General features: G+C 41.7%; 1 protein-coding gene across 2 annotated transcripts in view; it reads left to right on the forward strand.

Moving 5' to 3' along the window:
- Positions 1 to 1571: 1571 nt before the first annotated feature.
- The window catches only part of LOC140466722 (solute carrier organic anion transporter family member 1C1-like), a 53358-nt gene continuing 29797 nt past the window's right edge, over positions 1572 to 25132 (forward strand). Inside the window, exons 1-10 of one of the 2 annotated variants that reach the window (XM_072562239.1) lie at positions 1572 to 1634; positions 1714 to 2064; positions 11974 to 12115; positions 12211 to 12343; positions 12455 to 12582; positions 12673 to 12819; positions 13025 to 13123; positions 19980 to 20222; positions 21937 to 22101; positions 22900 to 22962. In XM_072562239.1, the coding sequence (XP_072418340.1) occupies positions 1813 to 2064; positions 11974 to 12115; positions 12211 to 12343; positions 12455 to 12582; positions 12673 to 12819; positions 13025 to 13123; positions 19980 to 20222; positions 21937 to 22101; positions 22900 to 22962 (1372 nt within the window). In that variant the 5' untranslated portion in view covers positions 1572 to 1634; positions 1714 to 1812. The remainder of the gene's footprint in view (positions 1635 to 1713; positions 2065 to 11973; positions 12116 to 12210; positions 12344 to 12454; positions 12583 to 12672; positions 12820 to 13024; positions 13124 to 19979; positions 20223 to 21936; positions 22102 to 22899; positions 22963 to 25132) is intronic. The other variant, XM_072562240.1, reaches the window with a different exon arrangement.

The raw sequence follows: 25132 nt of genomic DNA on the forward strand, positions 1-25132 counted from the left end.
GCTTACGAGTCTACGCCAATGAAGCTACCAAATGAAGCTAAGGGTTGCATGGTGGCTCAGTGGTCAGTACTGCTACCTCACAGCATCAGGGACCCAGCTTCTATTCCAGCTGTGGGAGACTGTCTGTGTGAAGTTTGCACATTCTTCCTGTATTTGCCTGGGTTTCCTCCAGGTACTGTGGTTCCCTCCCACAGTCCAAAGATGTGCAGTTTAGGTGGATTGGCTATGCTAAATTGCCTATAGTGTCCAGGGCTGTGCAGGTTAGGTGGGTTAGCCATGAGAAATATGGGGCTGCAGGGGTGGGATGGGTCTGAGTGGGATGCTCCCCAGAGGGGCAGTGTGGACTCAGTGTGCCAAATGGACTATTTCTCCACCGTAGGGGATTCTATGAAAATCTTAGTGTGGTTCCATTAAATCATTAGCAGTGATTTTCAATTCGGTTACTCACAGGTAGAAAACAGACTGTTATTAAAAGTGCTTTAAACCCATTTGCAACAGCATTAATAAAACTGCACCACTGTTAAATTAATTTAGAAAAAAAACTGGCAAAAAAAAGGATTAGAAATAAAATTATCTTTCTCCATAGTAAAATAGGATAAAAAAGATTATCTTCTACCATGCTGCCTGATGGCACTGGTTCAGGGCAGAGTTTACTGTTATGGTTATACAATTTACTCTTAGTGAAAACTTGAAGCTTAACCTGTTCAGCACAGTTTCAAATCTCTTTTTGAATACAGTGAGCAGCACTGCGGCCTCACAGCACCAGGGACCTGGGTTCGATTCCAGCCTTGGGTAACTGTCCGTGTGGAGTTTGCACATTCTCCCCGTGTCTGTGTGGATTTCCTCCAGGTGCTGTGGTTTCCTCTCACATTCCAAAGATGTGCAGGTTAGGTGAATTGGCTGTGCTAAATTGCCCATCAGGTTAGGTGCATTAGTCAGAGGGAAATGGTGGGTCTGAGTGGGTTACTCTTTGGAGGGTTGGTGTGGACTTGTTGGGCCAAATGAACCTGTTTCCACACTGTAGGGAATCGAAAGCAGCAACTCAAGCCTAGGTTTCCGAGAGACTTCCTCCCTCAAATACTGTAACCACTTCATTGACAATGATGATAGTATATTTCAACCCTTTTATGTCAGAAGGTTGGTGTCCTGCTAAATAAAGGCAAAACGTTCAGAAGCGCATATGAGCTCAGACAATCAGCATTTGTTGCTGGAAGAGGAATAAATCATCCTGAAAAGCATAGTTAGCCCTTGTGTGTTTATAAGGACAGAAGCCAGCCATTTGGAAACCTTTCCTCTGAGCCTCTGTCATTCCAATAGTTAACTGTTCAAATGACACCCAGCTTTGTTCCTCTCCAGATGCTGTTCATTTCAATCTTTTTATTCTGCTGTGTTTCACATTTCTAGCCTCTGTGGTTTAATTTCTCTTTTTCTGATTTCATGTTGCTACTGTGGTGTTTTTGGGATTCAATCCAATCGTAGATGTAGTGTTAAGGAGGCAAATACTGAACTCATTGTTTGTTGTTCGTTAATCAGTAATGCTGAAAAAAAAACAAAGCCTCTCCAAAGTTCTTCAGCTTTTTGCTTCACAGTGAGTTGGCACCTCTCTCGTTAAAGTCTGCACAAACTGAACCGAGGTAGGTGGCCCAGATTTTCTCCTTGTTGTATACACTTTCTTCCTGATTTGGTTTGACTGTTGAGATCTTTCCATTGCAGAGAACAGGAGACGCCGTAATACCCAAACCGCTGGTCACTTCACATCAAACTGAACTGTCGTTGAAGGAGAGCACGCGATATCATCCCGAGGTTTCGCAGATGGAGAGCACCCAGGATCATTCTGAACCTTCACTGAGGAAGAAGGCGGAAGCAACATGTCCTCCACTGAAGGAGGATGTAACCCACCAATCAGAACCTTCACTAATGGAGGAGACCGCACCACTTCATCCAGAATCTTCACCAATGGAGAACGTAGCACAAGAGCCCAAGGTTTCTGCAGTAGACTATGCATCACCTCATTCTGGACCTTTAATGAAGGAGGATAGACACTCTTGTTTTAATAATGTCAAGGTAATCAGGCATTCACCTAGCGATAGCACAGATATGGGGATTTTTCTTTGCTTTATGCTTCAGGTTTAAAACATCATAGGGAGTGAAATTTCTCTTTGTTCAGACAGCCAGAATGCAGTCCTTCCATTATGACGTTCTATTATTCCTTAAATAACTCTAGACTTCCTCTCTCAAATTCTGTAACCATTTCAGATATTATTCAGTCTGTGCTGAGAACATCCAGTTCTATAGTTGACTTTTATTGGCTTGAAACCAAATCCACTTTCTTCCAAGTTTGCTCTTTAGTTGCAGTGATATTTTGGGTTTATTTTTTATATACTATTTTCCACCTTACATGGGGATGATCTGTCAGGTTCCCCCTGTCTTCAAGCTGCCAGACTTGAGTCTCCTCAGGCTTTCCTCATTGTTGAACAATGACAGTGGGACACGTTGAATGTCAGATTAAATTTACTGAGATCTCCAGAACTTCCTAAAGTCAGGGATGCAGCCTTGCAAACCTCTTCTGCTTGGTCCCCGGGGTTTCAGTATACTCTTGTATCTCAGTGACCCACGTTCAATACAGCAATTAATGTTTAGCCTGACTAAAGGATCACACAATTTGAACAAGATTTTATCTATCTTGTTAAATCGATCTATGTAAACATTTTCTTTCATTGGCTGCTGATAAGCAATGATTCCTGTGCTGCATAGCTGTGTTTCCAGTGCTGTGTTTCCAGTGTTGGGATTCCAGTGTTGGGATCCCAATGTTTTGCATCAAACCCATAGGATCTGTAGACCTGAACTTCAACTGTTGAACATCCCTGCCAGTACTATTGTAACATTTAAAAGGCATCTGGATAGGTATATGAATAGGAAGGATTTGGAGGGAAATGGACTGGCTGCTGGCAGATGGGACTAGATTGGATTGGGAGTTTAGATTAGGTTATATTCCCTACAGTGTGGAAACTGCCCTTTGGCCCACCAAGTCCACACCAACCGTCCAAAGAGCAACTCACCCAGACCCATTCACCTAACACTATGGGCAATTTAGCATGGCCAATTCACCTAACCTGTGCAAACTCTACGCAGACAGTTACCTGAGACAGAAATTGAACCCGGGTCCCTGGTGCTATGAAGCAGCAATGTTAACCACTGAGCTACCATGCCACCCCATCTGGTCAGCATGGACAAGTTGGACCAAAAGGTCTGTTTTTGTGCTGTACATCTCTATAACTCTATAAAACCTTGACCTGAGATCATCAAATACAGCAAGACAGTCCCACTAATTGCGTGGGCCAGAGTAAATTAGATGATACCTTCTGCTAAATAACCGTTGGGTTAAAATGACACTGTTCATGAGCCACTGAAGTACAAACCTTTTCTACACTGACACAAGGATAAGAGGCTGTTTCTTCTTGTGGGATAGACTAGAACAAGAGGGGCACAGTTTTAAAATATTGGGTCTCTCATTTAAGACGGAGATATAAGAAAACAAATTCTCTTTGAGGATTGTGAGGCTGTGGAGCTCCCTTCCACAGAGAACGGTGTAGGCTAGGTTCATCGAATACCTTTAATGCTGAGTTCAATGTAGTTTTGACTAATAAGGCCATTAAAAGGCACCAGGAGTAAACAGGAAAATGTATCAGATCAGCCATGATCCCATCAATGGTGGAATAGGCTTGAGGGGCTGAATGGTCTTCTCCAGCTCCTAAGGCATACGTGGAAATAATGGACTATGAGACAGCTTTATGCATTTTGTTTATGTCCACCATCAGAGAAAATGAAAGCAAGGCTTCTTATTGGCTCTCAAAGCTGATTGGTTAGAGTTTTCCAATTGGAGCAAAAGCTTCTCAAAGTGGGGATACTTTTGACTTGTTTAGTGGGAGGAGTTTCTCAATTGGAGTGTGAGTTGAGTGGTTGGCTAACGGATTTAGATCCATTCAGATCCCCATTAAACTGTGTCCAATGAGTTGCCTGCAACAAATGTCCTGCTCAAAAGAAAGCCATCCAACTTGGAGATGGGCATTTGGACAGACGGCAAAGGGATTACAGCAGCACCTTAAAGGAAAGAAAATCAAATTCTCCAGACCGATGGAACATAACATTTTAGAGAAGAAGGCTACATTCCTACATAATTTGCAGATTAAGAGACATTAAACTTGCAAGCCTTTAAGGCTCAAAACTTACAAATCACAACCATAAAAATATGTGAGGTCAGGATCCGCTTCATTTATATCATGGCTCCCCCTTGACTTGTTTCTATATGGAGATGGTGGGCTTAGAGCAGAAAACTACCGTTGCAAAGTTGTACGGGAGAAAAATGACACTGATGTTCCTAGTTGTCTAAGGGAGGTTACAGTTACAAATCGATCTGAAAAAGTTTGAGAGGGTTGATACTGAGGAGTGCCATAACCACCGCTATGATGACGGCATATAGAATTTTTTCTATTGACTCGTAGGATGTGGGCATCGTTGGTTCAGCCAGCATTTATTGTCCAACCCTAATTGTCCTTGAGAAGGTAATGGTGAACTGGCTTTTTGAACCATTGTAATCCATGTGCTGTAGGTCAAAAATTATATTTCATTTCAATTAATCCTGTTGGTTGTTCCACTGGTAAGTACAGGTAAAGGATATAGAGTGTGTAGACGATGTGGACAGAACAAGCTTGAATCTTGAAGTAATGAGTCTTAACATCCGATCACCAAATTCTCTGTAACAATGTCTATCCTATCAATGTAACCTATAACCTATAACATGCAATGAACTATATCTTGTTAGTTAACAAGATAATCTTGTAGTCAGAGCAGCAAGTGGCTCTCATCTACCATATTAGACTGACATACTCTGTAGTTTCCTATATTTAAAGAGAATGGAAACAGCTATCTTCATCAACAGCTGGTATACCAGTATAATATGGTGAGCTGCTGTGTGGATTTGATCTGACTGCACATACAACGCATCATGAGCAGCACTCTGAGATCTTCAAACTCTGCTTGCAGTTTCTCAGTAACAGGGAAGTGCTAAAGGTTTTAAAAAGCCTGCAGAAGGAACACTTGTGACAATATTCAAGAGAATGGTAAAAGCGGTTTGCTGTAAAATAGCCTAGATGGTAGACAGACAGTCCCATACCTGGATAACAGGTATGTGGCATCAAAGCATGTGTTATGGACCAGACCGAACCCCCTCAAAATGTATCAAGGAGATAGCTTAGACCCTAACTTTACCTTAGAGTCATAGAGTCATAGAGATGTACAGCATGCAAACAGACCCTTCGGTCCAACCCCTCCATGCCGACCAGATATCCCAACCCAATCTAGTACCACCTAACAGCACCTGGACCATATCCCTCCAAACCCTTCCTTCATATATCCATCCAAATGCCAGTTAAATGTTGCAATTGTACCAGACTCCACCACTTCCTCTGGTAGCTCATTCCATACACGTACCACCCTCTGTGTGAAAAGGTTGCCCCTTAGGTCTCTTTTATATCTTTCCCCTCTTACCCTAAACCTATGCCCTCTAGCAACACTCCCTAGGACCTTACTATTAAGTGTATAAGTGCTGCTAAGACTTGCTTTCCCAAAGTGCAATACCCCACATTTATCTGAATTAAACTCCATCTCCCACTTCTCAGCCCATTGGCCCACCTGGTCAAGATCCTGTTGTAGTCTAAGGTAATCCTCTTCACTGTCCACTACACCTCCAATTTTGATGTCATCTGCAAACTTACTAACTGTACCTTTTACATCCGCATCCATTTATGTAATTTGTGTAATTTGTGTCATTCATGTAAAATGACAAAAAGTAGAGGACCCAGCACTGATCCATGCTAAAAAAAACAAAACATCTCCTTACTAGGTAGTTAACATATCTGGCGTGAGATGAAAACTTATATTTATCAACTTGATCTCCTCTTCCTCTACCACCGACTAAATTATATTAAGGTGTTCTCATGAAATTGTAACTTCCACTTTTTCAGCACCAGCTTTTTGTTTGAAGGTGTGACAGCTTAAGCTGAACTTCCTGAAATGCCACATTATATGAAAAACTATCAAGTTCAAAGCTCTTGAAAAATGTAAATAAAAAGTGAAAACACATTGGCTGAAAGAAAGAAGGCAAGATGATTTGTCTTATTTAAAGGTAAATGTTAGGTGTTGTGGTTCAGATGTCATTTGATTTGTCAAAGTACTAGGCTTTAAGCAAAACTCACTATATTCTTACACCATAGTTAAAATAGAAAAAAAAAGAAGGATTGGCATAACTTTAAATCGATTGAAACACTTAACATAATTTTATATAATTTAACTACCAACTGTTCCAATATCGTAGCATCCCCTAAACACACCCTTGGCAAAGGCAAATTCAGCAAAACAGATTTCCCTCACTTGTGATCTTCTCCAGTCCAGGATAAGGCACGTTGACAGAATGAAGCTAGCAGCAGAGAGACATCTCAAGCTTTTGCAGCTGCAGACAGAAAGAGTTGTATCTAGCAGCTTTAACTCCAATACCCCAACTTCAACACCTGAAAGCAAGACTAAAACCTTGAGTCTGTCTGAGCTTGACTCCACCCACTCATGCTTCTCTTGTCTACTAAAAGAAAACAAAAGCTATTCACTCAACATGAAGCAGACACCTCCACACCACTTTTACAACACCCTCTCTTCAAGAGAACCAGGAAAAACAAATCCATCCTAAACATACATATCATCACACCATTTAAATTCCACGTTATGGTTCTGTTCGCCGAGCTGGGAATTTGTGTTTCAGACGTTTTGTCCCCTGTCTAGGTGACATCCTCAGTGCTTGGGAGCCTCCTGTGAAGCGCTTCTGTGATCTTTCCTCCGGCATTTGTAGTGGTTTGAATCTGCCGCTTCCGGTTGTCAGTTCCAGCTGTCTGCTGCAGTGGTCGGTATATTGGGTCCAGGTCGATGTGCTTATTGATTGAATCTGTGGATGAATGCCATGCCTCTAGGAATTCCCTGGCTGTTCTCTATTTGGTTTGTCCTATAATAGTAGTGTTGTCCCAGTCGAACTCATGTTGCTTGTCATCTGAGTGTGTGGCTACTAAGGTTAGCTGGTCATGTCGTTTCGTGGCGAGTTGGTGTTCATGGATGCTGATCGTTAGCTGTCTTCCTGTTTGTCCAATGTAGTGTTTTGTGAAGTCCTTGCATGGGATTTTGTACACTACATTGGTTTTGCTCAGGCTGGGTATCGGGTCCTTCATCCTGGTGAGTTGTTGTCTGAGAGAGGCTGTTGGTTTGTGTGCTGTTATGAGTCCTAGTGGTCGCAGTAGTCTGGCTGTCAGTTCGGAAATGCTCCTGATGTATGGTAGTATGGCTAGTCCTTTGGGTTGTGCCATGTCCTCATTCCATTGTCTTTCCCTTAGGCATCTGTTGATGAAATTGCAGGGGTATCTGTTTTTGGCGAATACATTATGTAGGTGTTCTTCTTCCTCTTTTTGCAGTTCTGGTGTACTGCAGTGTGTTGTGGCCCTTTTGAACAATGTCTTAATGCAACTTCTTTTGTGTGTGTTGGGGTGGTTGCTTTCATAGTTTAGGACTTGGTCTGTGTGTGTGGCTTTCCTGTATACCTTTGTGGTGAATTCTCCGTTCGGTGTTCTCTGTACCATCACATCTAGGAATGGGAGTTGGTTGTCCTTTTCGTCCTCTCTAGTGAATCGGATTCCTGTGAGTGTAGCGTTGATGATATGGTGTGTGTTTTTAATGATTACAAAGGTGTCATCCACATATCTGACCCAGAGTTTGGGTTGAATTTCTGGTAAGACTGTTTGTTCTAACCTTTGCATTACCGCTTCTGCTATGAGTCCAGAGATGGGTGAGCCCATGGGGGTGCCATTGATTTGTTCATATATTTGGTTGTTGAATGTGAAGTGTGTTGTGAGGCACAGGTCCAGTAGTTTGAGTATGCCGTCTTTGTTGATAGGTTCCCTGTCTTGTTGTCTGTTCTGTATGTCCAGCAGGTTGGCTATTGTTTCTCTGGCTAGGGTTTTGTCGATAGAGGTGAACAGTGCCGTTACATCGAATGAGACTATGGTTTCTTCTTTGTCTACGTGTATATTTCTGATGATGTCCAAGAATTCCTGTGTCGATTGTATAGATTGTCTGGATCCGCTGATCAGGTGTTTCAGTTTCTGCTGTAGTTCTTTAGCCAGTTTGTGTGATGGTGTCCCAGGTAGTGATACTATGGGTCTGAATGGGATGTCTGGTTTGTGCACTTTAGGTAGTCCATAGAATCTGGGAGTGTTGTTGCTTTCAGGTTTCATTCTCTGTAGGTCAAACCTGGTTATCTCTCCGTTTTTTTGTAGGTTCCTCAGTGTGTTGTTTATCCTATTGGTGAGCTGTGGGGTGGCGTCAAACTCCCTCTTTTGGTAGGTGTTGGTATCTGCAAGTAGTTGTTGCGCTTTTTAGATGTACTCTGCTTTGTCCAGGATGACCGTCATTCTGCCTTTGTCTGCTGGTAGTATGATTATGTTCTTATCGTTTCTTAGTGCTTTTAGTGCTTCCCTCTCCTTGGTGTTGAGGTTATGTGTTTGTTTTTTTTCTTGTTATCAGGGGTACAATACTTTGTCTCACTGTTTGTTGTGTCTCTTCTGTCAGTCCATTGTTCCTGAGTGTACATTCTAGTGCTGCTAGGAAGTCTGCTGTCTTGGCGTCCCTGTGGTTGTAGTTGAGTCCCTTGGCCAGTATTGTTCTTTCCGTGTCTGTGAGCTGTCTGTGGGAGAGGTTTCTAACCCAGGTGTGTGTTGTGGTGTCATCTCTGTTGTGTGTTAGTTTGGCCAGTTTTTCTTTTAGTGCCGTTTTTTTGCGATGTGTGGTCCTATTCTGTCCTATGGTGATGGCCTGTTCTACGGTCCGGGTCCATTCCTGATTGGTGGTTTTTGAAATTAACGATTTTTGGCACACAATTTCTTGTCTGTATTTGTGTAGTCTGTTGTGTACATCTGTAATCACTACCTGGATCATCCTGAATCCGTTCTGTCTGGCTGTGTCCCTGGCTTGTGGGTTGTTGACTGGTGGTCTGTATCTGACACATGGTGGAAGGATTCGATTCTTTCGGCTTTCGTGCAGGAACCGGAGTTGTTCGTATGTGGCGCTTAGGCGGTTGGCACAGGATTCCCATTTCCTGGTTTGTCTTAGCGTCTCTCGCCCGTAGGTGTTCAAAGTTTGGGAGACTTTGAGTTCAACTGGGACAACACTACTATTATAGGACAAGCCAAACAGAGAACAGCCAGGAATTCCTAGAGGCATGGCACTCATCCACAGATTCAATCAATAAGCACATTGACCTGGACCCAATATATCGGCCACTGCAGTGGACAGCTGTAACTGACAACCAGAAGCGGCAGATACAAACCACTATAAATGCCAGAGGAAACATCACAGAAGCGCTTCACAGGAGGCTCCCAAACACTGAGGATGTCACCTAGACAGGGGACAAAACATCTGCAACACAAATTCCCAGCTCGGCGAACAGAACCACAACAACGAGCACCCGAGCTACACATCTTCTCCCAAACTTTGAATTTAAATTCCATTGATACAGAGTCCTCAACCACTCCCCATATGGTAAACCCTTCATTCCCTGGATCATTCTTGTGAACCTCCACTGGAAGGCCTCCAAGGCCAGCACATCCTTCCTTAGATATTGGGCCAAAAACTGCTCACAATATTCCAAATGCAGTCTGGTCAGTGCCATATACAGCCTCAGAAGTACGTCTCTGCTCTTGTTTTCTAACTCTCTCGAAATTAGTGCTGACATTGCATTTGGCTTCCTAACTGCATGTTACCCTTAAGAGAATCCTGAACCAGGTTTTCTAAGTGTGTCTGTACTTCAGAGTTCCAAAGCCTTTCCCCATTTAGAAAATAGTCTATGCTTCTATTCTTCTTATCAAAATGCAAAATCTCACACTTTCTCACATTGCATTCCCTCAGCCACTTCTTTGTCATTATCCTCACCTGTCTAAGTCCTTCTTCAGATTCCCTTCTTCCTCAACACTATCTGTCCCTCAGGTATATTTATGTTATCTGCAAACTTTGCAACGATGCCCTCAGCTTCTTTGTCCAGGTTGTTGATGTTTAATTGAATAATTGTGGTCCCAACACTGACCCTGACTGCCTCCTGTAAAGTATTCTTCATGCCCACTCTCTGCTTTCTGCCAGTCAGCCAATCCTCTATCCATGCCAGCACCTTGCCTCTAATACCATGGGTTCTTATTTTAGTTAACAGCCTCCTATGTGGCACCTTGTCAAAGGCCTTCTGGAAATCCAAATAGATCACGCCCACTGGCTCTCCTTTGTCTAACTTGCTTGTTACTTCCTAACAGAAGTCTAACTGATTTTTTAGGCGTGACCTCCCATTGATGAAGCTGTACTGACTCAGCCCTATTTCACCATGCACTTCCAAGTACCCTTCAACCTCATCCTTAATAATAGACTCTAAAATCATATCAACGGCCAAGGTCAGGCTAACTGGCTTGTAATTTTCCATTTTCTGCCTCCCTCCTTTCTTAAACAAAAGCTTTTAATTGGGCATTTTTCAATCTGCTGGGACCCTCCTTGATTCTAGTGATTACAGAACGATCAACACCAATGCCTCCCAAAATCTCCTCAGCGATCTCCTTCAGAACTACTGGTGTGGGTGATTTATCCATCTTCAGACCCTTCAGTTTCCCCAGCACCTTCCCCTGAGTGATGATCACTGCACCTACCTCTGCCCCTGACTCTCTTGAAGTTCTGGTATTCTGATGGTGTCTTCTGCCATGAAAACTAAAGCAAACTATCTATTCAGTTCCTCCACCACCTCTTTGTTCCCAGCAGAAGACATTCAATAGGCCCTGCACATGATTTCGGCTGAGCTGAACAAGGTTAAGAGAGACTAATAACAGACATGCTCCTTTACTTAGTGTAGGCAAATGTTGAACAATAATAGTTTGGGAGTTTCATTTCCTTATCTCTGTGATGCCCACAACATCGTTCCCACCAATTACAATCTGAGCTACAAACTCATTGTCCTTGTTTCGTAACCTGTGCATTATTAAGTACATCGCTCTCAGTCCTGTGCTGACTGCCCTCCTTCTTGTAGTTATCTCCTTATCTGCTCAGCCTGAAGTTAGCTTCCTGACCCTTTCTATACTCTCTGTCCCATTACTTGCACTTAATAATCACTCCTGAACATTTTGATTTATCCCTAAACCTGGTTTGCTACATATCCTATGGTTCATTCTCTTACTGAAGGCTGTACTAATGTCTTTTCTGGAAGCATAAATACAGCAGTAATAATATGATTTTTCACTTTGATATCTACTTCTCCCTCCACATCATTGATTTGAAATTCCTCCACAGAAAGTCTGTCCTAGGTCAACCCTCCCAACTCACCTCACTCCTTGTGCATTGCCTTCCTCTACTTTGTATCTAAGGAAATTTCCCAAAAGACATTAAATAAATACTAGTGTTTGATGGTTCTTTCCCTGATTTAATACACTGTAATATTTGCATTGTGGAGGCTGCACCAATTCCACCCTGGCTGGCCCTACATTTAAAGAAAAATTCATCAACATGAGCATATACTGATATGTTCTTGGTGTGTTTAGTGGTGTACTTTGGCAAATTCTCTCGGACAGGTTTTGAGTGATTCAGCATGATATCTATTTGAGCTGAACCAGACAGAACATTGCTTTCACCATAAATCATGCATTATGTTTTATTCATTTGTGTGATGTATGTGTTACTGACTAGGACAGCAATTATTGCCCATCCCTAATTTCCCAGAGTTAAATGTCAACTATATATATATTTAATCACTTTTGACAATATTACAGTGAAAATATATTTATGGGTGTGAATTGATTACCACTTCCTGGTACAGTTGCTCTCCCAAGAACATTCATTTACAAATATGATTTTGTTTAGTTGTTTCTCACAGCTCTGACGTTTGCTTTCTTCGCGAAAGCATTATCTGGGAGCTATATGAAGAGTACAATCACACAGATGGAAAGACGCTTCGATATTCCGAGTTCACTCATTGGCATCACTGATGGGAGCTTTGAAATTGGTAAGTGATAAATTCAGAAATAAAACAATCCGAGTACAGGATCAGAAACAATTTCTTTTTCTTTTTCACATGCGTCGTTTTTGTTTTGGCTAAAGGGAATCTGACAGTGATCACCTTTGTGAGTTACTTTGGAGCAAAGTTTCATCGACCAAAACTAATCGCAACTGGTATGGTCCTCATGGCTATTGGCACATTTATAATAACCTTACCCCATTTCATCATGGGACGGTAAGTCTCTATAGCCAAGTTTTAGAATTATTCGAGATTCTGTGAGAAAATACATTAGTGAAAGTAATATTAGATATAATGACACTAACAAAACTGTTGACATTTCTGCAGCTACGAATATGAATCAGCAATTAAACCCTCACACAATTCTACATTAAATGTGTCCTTGTGTTCAACTGACCTGTATGACAAGCTAACGCCAGAATTCCTGAACATCTCCTCAAAAGTGCCTAAACTGGGCAAGTAAAGTTCCATTTTTGAACAGATTATTGTTAGCTCTGATACTGCTACTTTCTTCTTTTTATATTAGCATCTTTGTGTTGTATCAGGTTGCAAAAAAACAATTGAATCCTCCCTCTGGGTCCTTGCACTCCTTGGAAATCTCATACGTGGAATTGGGGAGTCACCAGTCATTCCTTTGGGTATATCTTACCTTGATGATCACGCTAAACAGGAAAACTTTGCATTCTATTTAGGTAAATGAAAAGTTTCCAAATGAATCAGAATAAAACATACTTTTCAAAGTAAAGCGAAGTTGCGGTGGTATAAGCCTTCATACTCAAGCTCATGTCTCAAGTTTTCTCGCAAATGTCTACCTCACTTTAAAAGATTGCTAGAGAGGGAAGTAAGGAATTACAGCACCTTTATCACCTGTAACTGACTAATCCCATTTTATCTTAGGATGCATGTACACATTTGGATTGTTGGGCCCCATATTTGGCTTTGTGCTGGGATCGTTCTGTGCCAAGCTGTTTGTGGACGTTGGATTTGTGAGTTCAGGTAAGGACTGCAAAACGTTTCTAACATTTATCAACCAATTTGCCTTTCAAATCTCAAAGAAAGACAGCATTTTATGTTTAAAGGCAGGTTGGAGCTACCCACAAATGAGAAGGCAACTCGAGGGAAAGGTTGGGATAATAAACCCGGAGTAGACTCATATGTATCACATACAGTGAGACCCAAGTGGTTTGCATTTTAGACTGTGGGTAATTTTATGAGGTTGCAACTGCCAGGAATCTGCAAGGCAACAAGCCATCCCCTTGTTTGCCCCATTTAGGAAACCCATAAGTGGATGACTGGTTTAAGGCAACTGTACAGCAAAGCTCTTGCACCAATACTGGAGTCCTGAGCTTGGACAGCCAAAATCAAAACCTAGCCTACAACAAGTGAAATGTTAATTCAGAGGAGAACAAACAAAAGGTGGGCATTTATGTTGCACCTATCTACACCTCAGAATGTTTCAGCGCACTTTCGAGTCAATCAGTTACACTTTGAAGTGTAGACACTGTCGGATGCAATTTGTGCACAGTAAAATCCCACAAACGATGATACGATGATGACAAGATCGCCTGACTAAATGATGTTAAGTCATGGTTGAGTTTTGGCTAGGTATCTGGAATAACCTCCATTGTTGATCAAAATTATGCTGTGGGCTCTGTTGCATCCACTGGAGAGGGTAGACTGGATATCGTTTTGACATCTCATCCAAAAGGACAGCAGTTCCAACAGTGCAGCCTTGGAGGCTCGTGCTCAAGACCTCGAGTAGGTAAACCTTCAACCTTTGAACTGGAAGGGGAGAGTGCTGTCAATGGGGCCTATTAAGGTCCATAAAATATACAGATATGTTGACATTCTTTTGTTCCTTGGTGTTTATACTTTGCATTTTGCTATGTGAATTTCTGGGAGCTTTGTGAACACAAAGTCCACTCATAACTTCGACCGATTGTATCCAAGATCTCCATAGTAACAACAAGGATTTAATATAGTTTACCTGCAAAATGACATATTCAATATGCCCTGCACATGATTTCAGCGGAGCTGAACAAGGTTAAGAGAGACTAATGACAGACATGCTCCTTTACTTCGTGTAGGTAAATGTTGAACAATAATAGTTTGGGAGTTTCATTTCCTTGGCTACCAGACTATTTTCCTTTTACGTTCCACTTTCTCCCATGCACAGTCTCCATTAAATGCTGATTTACTTAGCAGTGAATTGATAAGGGCACCGGCTCTCCAGATGGGCACCATGACTTGGTGTCGTTCTCCTGCCTTTTCTCCATACCCTTGCACATTGTTTCTCTAAATGATTATCTAGTGCCCTCATGAACGCTTCCAACACACTTCCAGGCAATGCATTGCAGATCTGCTCCTGACTATCGAACTGCTCTTTCTCTCTCACCCTTCAGGTTTCCCCTATATCTCTTTATTCTAACTTTTTTCCCTACAACTTTGTACTTGAGAATCTGTACCTAGGCACCTTGGTACCTAAGAGGATGCTGTAAGCGACGACTTGTACACTTTTCACTGTACTCATGTGAGTACAGGTGACAATAAAGCTAATTCTAATTCTAATTCAAATATCTGATACAATTAAGGAAGTTACTATTGGTTTTGCTCCAACACTTTTACAGCAGTTCATCCTACATCCAACCTGGTCACAGAGGCTGGGAGTCATGCTGCACAGAAATTTTTGTCCAACCAGTCCACGCCAAACAAGCTAAACTAGTCCCACCTGTGCACAGTAAAATCCCACAAACAATGATACGATGATGACAAGATCGCCTGACTAAATGATGTTAAGTCATGGTTGAGTTTTGGCTAGCCCATATCGCTCCAAACCTTTCCTATTCATGTACTTATCCAAATGTCTTTTAAACAGTGTAATTCTACTCACATCTACCACTTCCTGAGGAAGTTCATTCCACATGCAAACCACCCTCTGTGTAAAACGTTTGCTCCTCATGTCTTTTTAAAATCTCTATCTTTTCACTTTAAAAATATACTTCCCCCTTGTCTTGAAATCTCCCATCCGAAGGAAAAGACAGATACCATTAACTCTATCTTTACCCCTCATTATCTTATAAACTTATATAACGTCACCTTTCAACCACCTATGCTCCAGTGAAAAATGTCCCAGCCTATCCAGCCTTCCTTTATATCTCAAAATTTCCATAGCCAGCAGCATCCTTGTAAGTCCCTTCAGAATCCTCTTCAGCTTAATAATATCCTTTCTAAAACTGAACTGAACACATTATTCCAGAAGAGGCCACACCAGTGTCCTGTACTTTGCCTTTGCCTCAACATGATTTCCCAGCTCCTTTACTCAAAGGACTGAGCAATGAAGGCAAGCATGCCAAAAGCCTTTTTAGTCACCCTGTTTATATGTGATGCAAAGTTCAAATAATTATGTAGCTGCACTACTAGGTCCCTCTGTTCTACAACAGTACCCAAGGCCCTACCATTAATTGTATATGCCCAACCCTTGTTTGCTGTACCAAAATGCAATACCTCCCATTTGTCCAGCTTGAATTTGCCATTTGCTTTTTTTTACCCATTTGATCCCTTCATAATTGTAGAGAACTTTGTTCACTGTCTACAATTCTGATGTCATCTGCAAACTTACTAACCATGCCTTCCATATTCACATCCAAATCATTTGTATAAATGACAACACAAAAGAGGACGCAGAACCAATCCCTGTGGAACACTGCTGGTCACAGGCCTCCAGTCCGAAAAGCAACCATCCACCATTACTCTCTGTCTCCTGCTGATAAGCCAATAATGTATCCAATTGACAAGCTCACCCTCAATCCCATGTGACCTAACTTTACTAATTAGTCTAGCATGTGGGATCCTGTTCAAATAAACAACATTGGCCGCTCTGCCCTCATCAATCTTCTTGATAACTTCCTCAAAAAACTCAATCAAGTTTGTGAGACACAATTTTCTTTCTACAAAACCATGCTAACCATCCTTAATCAATCTTTTCCTCTCTACATGCCCATAAATCCTATCTTTTATAATCACCTCCAACAATTTACCCACAACCAAAGTCAGACTCACAGGTCTATAGTTCCCCGGTTGCTCATTACAATCTTTCTTGAACAAAGTGTGTCAAGAAAGGTTTGACATCTCCTCTTTGTATATATTTTTTAAATTATTTATGGAACATGGACATTGCTGACTAGGCCAGCATTTATTGCCCTTGCCTAATTGTCTAGAACATATGGTGTCAACCACGTTGTTGTGGGTTTAGAGCCACCTGTAGGCGAGACCAGCAGATCTCCTTCACGAAACGACATTAGGGAACCAACTAGATTTTTACAATGACCAACTGTGATTACATGAAACTGATCTTTCCCTGTCACTCTATTATATAGCCATTGGTGAGAAAGTAGAGATCAACAGTGAGGAACGTTTCAACCTCAAGAGCAAATGGTCCCATTTTCCAACCAAGTGTTGGATGATGAGATGAGACTCTCACAATGGGGGGCAAAAGACCAATTTGTGTTCATCAATATCCTTACTATCATGTCATCTCACCTCACTGATGTGCAGTTTCCCATTCCCCCAGCCACCAGGTAGTCAATTACTGACACGGATGAGAGACCAGCTCACCACTTGCCCCTTCATGACTCCATTTTGGACATCAGTCACTAACAACTTAGACTTTGATCTATTAGCAGTGCTCATGTGTACCGCTGATCACCAGGACCTCCAGCTGCCCGTTGGCAGTGTAGGGTGCCAACTTCCCCTCTGTCCAACATGTTTTAGAGCAATTGACAAGGACTATACAAGGCATCTACAAAATGCCAGCTCTTAACAAGGAGCCTGGCTTGGATTGAAAGATGGCACCAATGCCAGGAACTCCGAGAAATCCCAGCAGTGCCCAATACTACCACCTGTGGGGAATGGGAGACTATGATGAGCAGGCCATTGTATGGGCAAGGTGCATAGGTAACAAGGGCAGTTTGGGAAGAGTGCGCGAGAAACCCAGCAGGGCTCCATGAAACTCAGCATGACTGACCTTTAGCTGATTTCTGGTCAAATCAACCCACCCTCTAAATCTAGATTTTTGTACATTGAATTTGGTCACCATCAACAAAGGTAGGTTTTAAACACATCTCCAGAGCATTTATTTGAATTACGAGACCACCAACATTTCTCAATCCTCTTACTATCTCGTTCTTTCTTCCAAATGGATGATTAGTATTGCAAGACTTACAGCAGCCAATTGTATGGTCAAATTGCTGGAATTCCATGCCTAACAACACCAGGGGAGTTCCTTCATCACACAGGCTGTAGCAGTTCAAAAAGAAGGCCTATCACCACCTCCTTAAAGATAATGAGGAAAGACAACACCCATTGTCTAGAAGCATCCTTATCTGGAACACGTGAAACTGTCCTGTCAAATGGCAATAGTAACCCTTTAACAACTGAGGTAGTCAGTGCTGTTTCCTAGGGGACCTTCCAATGCAAGTCCCATCAGGGCTCAGAACCTTGCAGTTAACATGCAAATTGTTTGACCTTAAAAGATTGCAGAATGTCACCATAACTAAAATACTGAGACCACACTATTTGCTCTGTGAAACTAGATCTGTCGATCTTACACAGTTGAGTCTAGCATCGAGAGTGTGGTTCTGGAAAAGCACAGCAAGTCAGGCAGCATCCGAGGAGTAGGAGAATCGACGTTTCGGGCAGAAACCCTTCATCGGGAATGACCATCAGGAATCTCATTCCTGATGAAGAACTGATGCCCGAAACATGGATTCTCCTGCTCCTCGGATGCTGCCTGACCTGCTGTGCTTTTCCAGCACCTCACTCTCGACTCTGATCTCCAGCATCTACAATCCCCACTTTCACCCAGTTGAATCTAGCCTGTTTGAGGCTCCTCCCGAGTTCTACTGGTTCATGAAATGTTATGTTTAAGAGCATTCCTCACAGAAAGTGGTAAAAATGGACTTTCACTTTGATCATCTGATTTTTACTACCTGGGACTTTTCGCAGAGTGAAATGATTTTAAAAAGAGAAAAAACATTGAATCAAGATGGCCACAGTGATCACCTGACCGCTGGTTGAGCCATTTCATGAAATCGTCAAGAAAGAAAATCAAATCTGAACTGAAATGAACTTGTCATCAAAATGGCTGCAACCGGGTCACTCAGGTCTGTATCTCCTGTTTGATTATCACTGGAAATTCCACTTGCTGGGATGAAAAGCGCATGTGTACATTATCCATCTTGAAGAAGAAAACTGAAGCCAGATGTAATGAACCACACTTCAGGCAAAAGCTTTTGGGCAGAGGAGAGAGAAGAAAATTGCTTCCAAACAACAGATTTTGAAGGTCCTTTATTTCCTTGTCTTCTCTTAGCCTATTGAAGCACAATGCCCAGTGAAAAGTGTATCAATAATAAATTATATTCACTAAAAACTCAACAGCATCTATGCTGAGGATACAATTAACCAAATGCCTAATACTTCAAGCCCTCTAAGGGCTTATTAAACTGCATATTTTGTATCAAATGCTCACTACTTGCTAAACTTTAAACTTGTGTGTGCGTTTGAAGTAATGTTTAAATATTTTTCCTCAGAGTTACAAGCCAACCTTGTAATTGGCTTGCTAGTGTTAAACATTTGAACTCTATTTTAATTGAAGAACAATATAGTTCTGTGCTAAAAGAAAAGGTCTTTCTTACAGCCAATCAAGGGGTTGAAAAAGTGACGCACAAAGTGGAATTTGCCTACATTTAATTTGAAATAGAAAGGAAAGAAATTAGCTTAGCCTGAGCGCTGACATTTTGGAAGAACTGGTTATTGTTTTTGCCTGGTGCTGTTCCAAAGGAAGATAAAGTAGAAATATTTGGGATTATGTTTGGCATGATTTGATTGGACCGAAGGGTCTCTTGCCATTCTGAATGACTCTCTGACTTTGATTCCTTTTGCACCATTTGAGGAGGCATTGGGCACAGGCCAAATTCTTACTCAGAGTCACTGAGAGGAAAATTGAGGAACTCGATTACCAGTGTAGGAGGTATAGGAGGGATGGCCCATTCATCAGTGCCTCAATTCCAAGGTTCTCTCTGCTCAAGCATTAAAGAATAAGCTAAGCATTCACCCTGCAAGCCAACAATCAGGTACAATAAGAAGCTGACAAATAATCAAACGGAGATAATGAAGCGCACGCTGCTACTAACTCACAAGATCCCCTTTATTTGTATGTGGAAGTCTGCTAGGAATATTACTTGCATTGCACTGTGTTACTAAAGGGCACTGCCAATAATGAAGTTGTAGCTTGCAGCCTGATTTCCTTTAGCAATGATTGATATAAGTTTCAAGTGTGCACCTTCTTCCAACTAGAAACGTCACACTGCAGACTGCATCTGTATATATAGAGCTATCTATAGAAATGTAAATGTGTAGCCAAATCAATGTGTTTAACAGTGCCACAGTGAGTGCTTGATGCTGCTGTCAGACAAAGCAAAACGATACAAGGACATCAAGTGATTCTATTAATGTTAGTGTAATGCTCATTTTCAAATGCCAGGTATTGATAAAATGCTCAAACAAGATGAAGCTAAACCAAAATCATAAATGCAATTTGACATCACTCCAGGGATGTGGATAATAATTCAATGACCTGCCAGATTTTAATACTTGCTGGCGTTCAGAAATAAAAACGCTTGTTTTTTTAATTCAAAACTCCCTAGCATGGTGGGGGAAAGCAATGTGTGTGGGAGGCAACTCGCATTGAAAAATGTTCCCTCTTTCATTGAAGCTGGCACCTCAAAAGGAAGGAGCATTACTGCTTTGTGTGACTGCAGACATTCATAATGAATGTGCATCTTTTTTCTCCCAGACAGCCTGACAATTACACCAAAGGATAGTCGATGGGTCGGTGCCTGGTGGCTTGGCTTTTTAATAGCTGGGATGATATCCATTCTTGCTGCAATACCAATATGCTTCTTTCCAAAAAGCATGCCGAGAGAGGGAGAAGGGAAGACAAAACACAACAGGTCCCCTAAATGGTCTGGAGAAGGAGACCATAGAATGTCTGACCATCCATCTCAACAGTCATCCACGTTTTCCGCACTGGCAAAAGGCAAGTTGCAGATTATTCGTGGAATAAAGCAACAAGATTAAAGGCTGGTTCAGATCTTATGCTGCTGATGTCTATTTTTGACAGGATGTGCTGGTGAATTGTTCTAACATTGTAACATTCAATCCCATCGTTGAAGTCAAACACTGTTGTTGCATTCTCCAGAATAATATCAGTAATTATGTTTCGAAAGATCTTACAAGATGCCTTGTGGATGCTTTCCCTTTTGCCCTCCCAACCACCTATGTTGAAGCAAATAGTATGTTAAAACATGCTTCCTAAAGTGTGACAGCTTAAATGTAGATCAATACGATACATTGTAAGCAATGTGCGTTGCCCACAAATTTTTCTTTAATACGTTATAGACAATATTCTCTGTTTAGAAAGATGAATATATATATATTTATAAAAGAAATACCGGCATTGGAAGCAAACCAGAAAAGGGTCACAAGTGTGATTCCAGGTACAGAGATATTTTCTTATCAGGAGAGGTTGAGTAGATTGGGCCAGTACTCACTGAAGTTTAGAAAAATGAGAGGTGACTTTATTGAAACAAATAAGATCTGAATACATGTGAAGTAATGCACATGGACATGACAGACAAGGCAAGGGAACATATGATGAACAGTAGGATCTTGGGAAGCATTTGGGATCAGAGAGACCTTGGTATGGATGTCCACTGGTTCCTTATGTTAGCTGAACAGCTGGATACAGTGGTTAAGGAGGCATATGGAATACTTGCGTTTATTAGCCACGACATAGAGTTTAAGAGAAGGCAGACAATGGTATGACATTGATTAGTATTATGTCCTACATTCCAAGAGGGACATGAGAGCACTGGAGAGGGTGCAAAGATTTACCAGGATGTTGCCTGGACTGGAGTGTTTTCATTATGAAGAGAAATTAGATAGACCGGAGTTGGTTTTTGCTTGGCACAGAGGAGGCTGAAGGAGGATATCAGTGAGATGTAAAAAATTTTAAGGGACGTAGATAGGATAGACAGAAAAAACTTTTCCCTTTGATAGCGGGATCAATGACCAGGGGCATAGATTTAATATAAGGGCCCTCAGATTTAGAGCAGATGTGAGAATTTTGTTTTGTCCAGAGAAAGGTGGGAATCTGGAACTCACTGCCTGGAAGGATGACATAGGCAGAAGCCCTCAATCCTCAGTATGTTTAAGAAGTCTTTAGATGTATCCTTGTGATGCCAAGGCATACAAGATTATAGGCTATGTGCTGGAAAATGAGATTAAAATATTTAGATTGCTCTTTTTAACGAACTCAGACTCAATTGGTCAAAAGGCCCTTTTGCATGCTGTAGTTCTCAATGACTCTCTGAGGATGATCAACTCAGTCACGTTCTCGTTGACTGGCAGAAAAAAATCTGTTGGGCTGAATAGTCTACTTCTGCTTCTATGTCTTATGGTCTTCAAGACTTACTTCAAAAAACAAAAGGATTTTTTTCCTTGCATAGGAACACAGATTAGAATTGTGTAATATAAAAGGCAAACCAAAGCGGACTTTCCAGTTAAAGTGGAAAGTATTCTCTGTCTTACTGCATGCCAGTTAAAGTTATCACAGAATTGTTTTACCTGTTAGTTTCCATTATTCACTTCTTCTCCAAAGGAAGAAATGTCTTGTTTGTATGGCACTTGCAAAGCAAAAAAATAACCATAGTTTTCACACTAAAATGTGAAACATGTTTTTGATCTTCCAGGTTTCTTGCCATCTATGAAACGCCTGTGTTGCAACCCAATTTATGTATTGCTTCTATTGCAAGGCACCTTACTAATGAACAGCATGATCGGAACATTAACATTCAAACCCAAGTTTATGGAGCAACAATATGGCCAGACAGCATCAAGAGCCAATCTTTTACTGGGTTCGTATTTTGTTTTGATTGATATGTACAGAACTGTAACAGCATAGAAGAAGGCCATTCAGCCCATCATGTCTGGTAGCAGCTCTCTGAATGATCAATTCACTGAGTGACATTCTGTTCTCTTGTCCCCGTAGCCCAGCCCATTATTCTTTACAAATGGTTGTCTAATTCCCTTTTGAATTGAACTGCCTCCACCACACTCCTGGGCATAAATGATGGCATGATGATGTCAATTAAAGAAATCTTCATTTCAAACAAAAAGTTGATCTTTTGAGAGCCTGCTAAGACCGAGTCGTTACAATTGCCTTGAGCATCACCGAGGTAGGAAGGTGCTATTTGGATTGGATGAGCAGGCCTGAGGGCTTGACTCCTGTTCCTGGTGTCTCGATGAATCTAACAAAATCCTCCAGAATTTATTTCAGCAGTGTGCAGGAACCAGGCAACTCCTGTTTCTGGTCTGCAATTCTCACAAGCACATTTTTTTTTTAGCTGCTTCCTTCCCAAGTGAAAATCCACCCCCTGCAATTGGATCAGGATTTGGGCACAAGTTATATGGGAATTATTTTGTGATAGTACCACTTGAGAATTTAATGGGCCGAAAACGAGACGTCAGAGTGAATAGAGAGAAAGAAAATGTATTTTACAGTCCTTCTCCTGATGATGTCTCAAAGGGCTTTACAGTCAGCGAATTGCATTTGACAACATTGTGAACATGGTATCATTTGAACAGCCAGACCCCATAAATATAATGAATAATTTGGTTTCATGATGTTGATTGAGAAATAAATGTGGTCCCAGGTACCAAGGAGATGCCTGTTCTTCTGGAAAACAGCACGTTGAGATTCTTCGAATTTTCTTCAGGTAGCTAATAAGACCTCAGTTTAACACATCATTCAACAAATGGCACCTCTGATAGATTCTTTTCTTAATTCTTTGATGGCAATGCCAGCATTTCTTGTCCAGCTCTAACTGGCTTTGAACTGAAGGCTTGCTAAGCCATTTCAAAGGGCAGTTAAGAGTCAGCCACACTGCTGTGGGTCTGGAGCTACATGTAAATTAGACTGCATAAGGCTGGCTGATTCCCTCCCGAAAGGGCATTATGAAGCATTTGGGTTGGCTGATTGTTCTATGCCCACCATCACTGAGACAAACTCTTTCAGATCCTTTAATTAATTACTCTAAATCCCACCAAATACTGTGGTGAGATTTGACTCCTTGTCCCCAGCACGTGCATTGTGTTTCTGGATTACCATTCACGTGGAATTAATGCATCATTTTGATCATCAGCTGGAGTGGTCTTTGAACCTACAACTTACTGATTCCAAGAGTGTTGCTATGCTGGAGTGCTACCATTGAACTGTAACTAACTGTGATCACCCCCGCCTGCTCTCCAATCTGCTCCTCAGTTATGCAAAACTCCCATGTGAGGAGTGGAGACTCTCGATATCATGGCACTTGTCCATTGATGAGTAAAGCCTTATTCACATCCTTTATTAAACTGCCACATCAAACTGTGGGGTATGACTCACAACAGTACAATCAGAAATTTTAAAAAAAAATTGCCATTGCCATCATTCAAATTTACCCCAAACTACATAGATTCTACATCAATTTGTTCAGCAATTAATAAAAGGTTGTCCTCCAGTATTGAATATTTGGTCAAACATACATGATGCAAGACTATGTTGTACCTGTACAGTCAAGTGAACCTTTATGACATAGAGTCATACAGCACAGAAACAGACCCTTCAGTCCAACCGGTCCATGCCGAACATAATCCCAAACACAACTCGTCCCACCTGCCTGCTCCTAGCCTATATCCCTCCAAACCTTTCCTATTCATGTAACCATCCAAATGTCTTTTAAATGTTGTAATTGTACCTGCATCCACCACTTCCTCAGGCATGGAAACATTATTGAATGCAGCACCTTTTTTTGGAGTTAAGGGAACAAACATTCTCTGGTAAACTCCTATCTGGGAATAGGGATTGGGCCTGGTTTTAAATTGTTGGTGTATTTGGAACAATCTGATAGGTAAGAATACTCTCTCAGTCTTGATATTACCCTCACAGATCAAGAATTGAGGGCAGCATGATGGCTCAGTGGTTAGCACTGCTGCCTCACAGCACCAGAGACCCAGGTTCAATTCCACCCTTGGGCAGCTGTCTGAGTGGAGTTTGTGCATTCTCCTCATGTCTGTGTGGGTTTCCTTCCACGGTACAGGATGTGCAGGTTAGGTGGATAGGCTAGGCTAAATTGTCCAGGGAGGTGCAGGCTAAGTGGATTGGTCTTTGTCAGTGCAGGGTTACAGGTGTAGGGTAAGGGCTGGGTTGGGTGGGATGCTCTTCAGAGGGTCAATGGGCCGAAAGGCCTGCTTCCCCATAGTAGGGGTCCTGTGGCCTTTGCAGCGTCTCCACTCACTAATAGTACAGAGACCATAGATAGATCGTTCTCAAAGGTTAGACTCAACTCATTCAAAGCCAAAGAGTATGTGAAGAAAACAGAAACCATCCTATTGTCAACTAGAGGCCTGCTTGTAGACAGAGAAAATAGGAGCAGGAGTAAGACATTTGTCCCATTGAGCCTTCAGCATGACTATGGCAGATCCTGCAGCTCAACACCATAGTGCTGCAATTTCCCAATACAACTTGGCAACTTTAGCCTGTAGAAATATTTTTTTAAAAATATATTCAGTGACTTGTCGCCCCCCCCAAACCCCTGCACAGCTCTCATTGGAAAAGAGTTCCATAGATATTGACATATGGTGTGGTGAGAAATGCCATAAACCTTGAGTGATTGAGTATCAAGTGGACAAAGATTCTAACAGTATGCCAGGGCTGTAAGGACTCTGGTCTGAAAAGTAGTGGGAACGCAACAACTGGATGAGTAAACAGAAACATTACTGTTGGAATGGGCATCTCAACAAAAGGGAGCTCAAAGGAATAATGCAGGTGGTAGATCAATTCGGGTCTTAATGATCACAACACAGAAATTATCAACAGAAACTCATGGATAGTTATAATTAAGCAAA

Source organism: Chiloscyllium punctatum, chromosome 44 (genome assembly GCF_047496795.1).
Source record: "Chiloscyllium punctatum isolate Juve2018m chromosome 44, sChiPun1.3, whole genome shotgun sequence".
Lineage (NCBI taxonomy): Eukaryota > Metazoa > Chordata > Chondrichthyes > Orectolobiformes > Hemiscylliidae > Chiloscyllium > Chiloscyllium punctatum.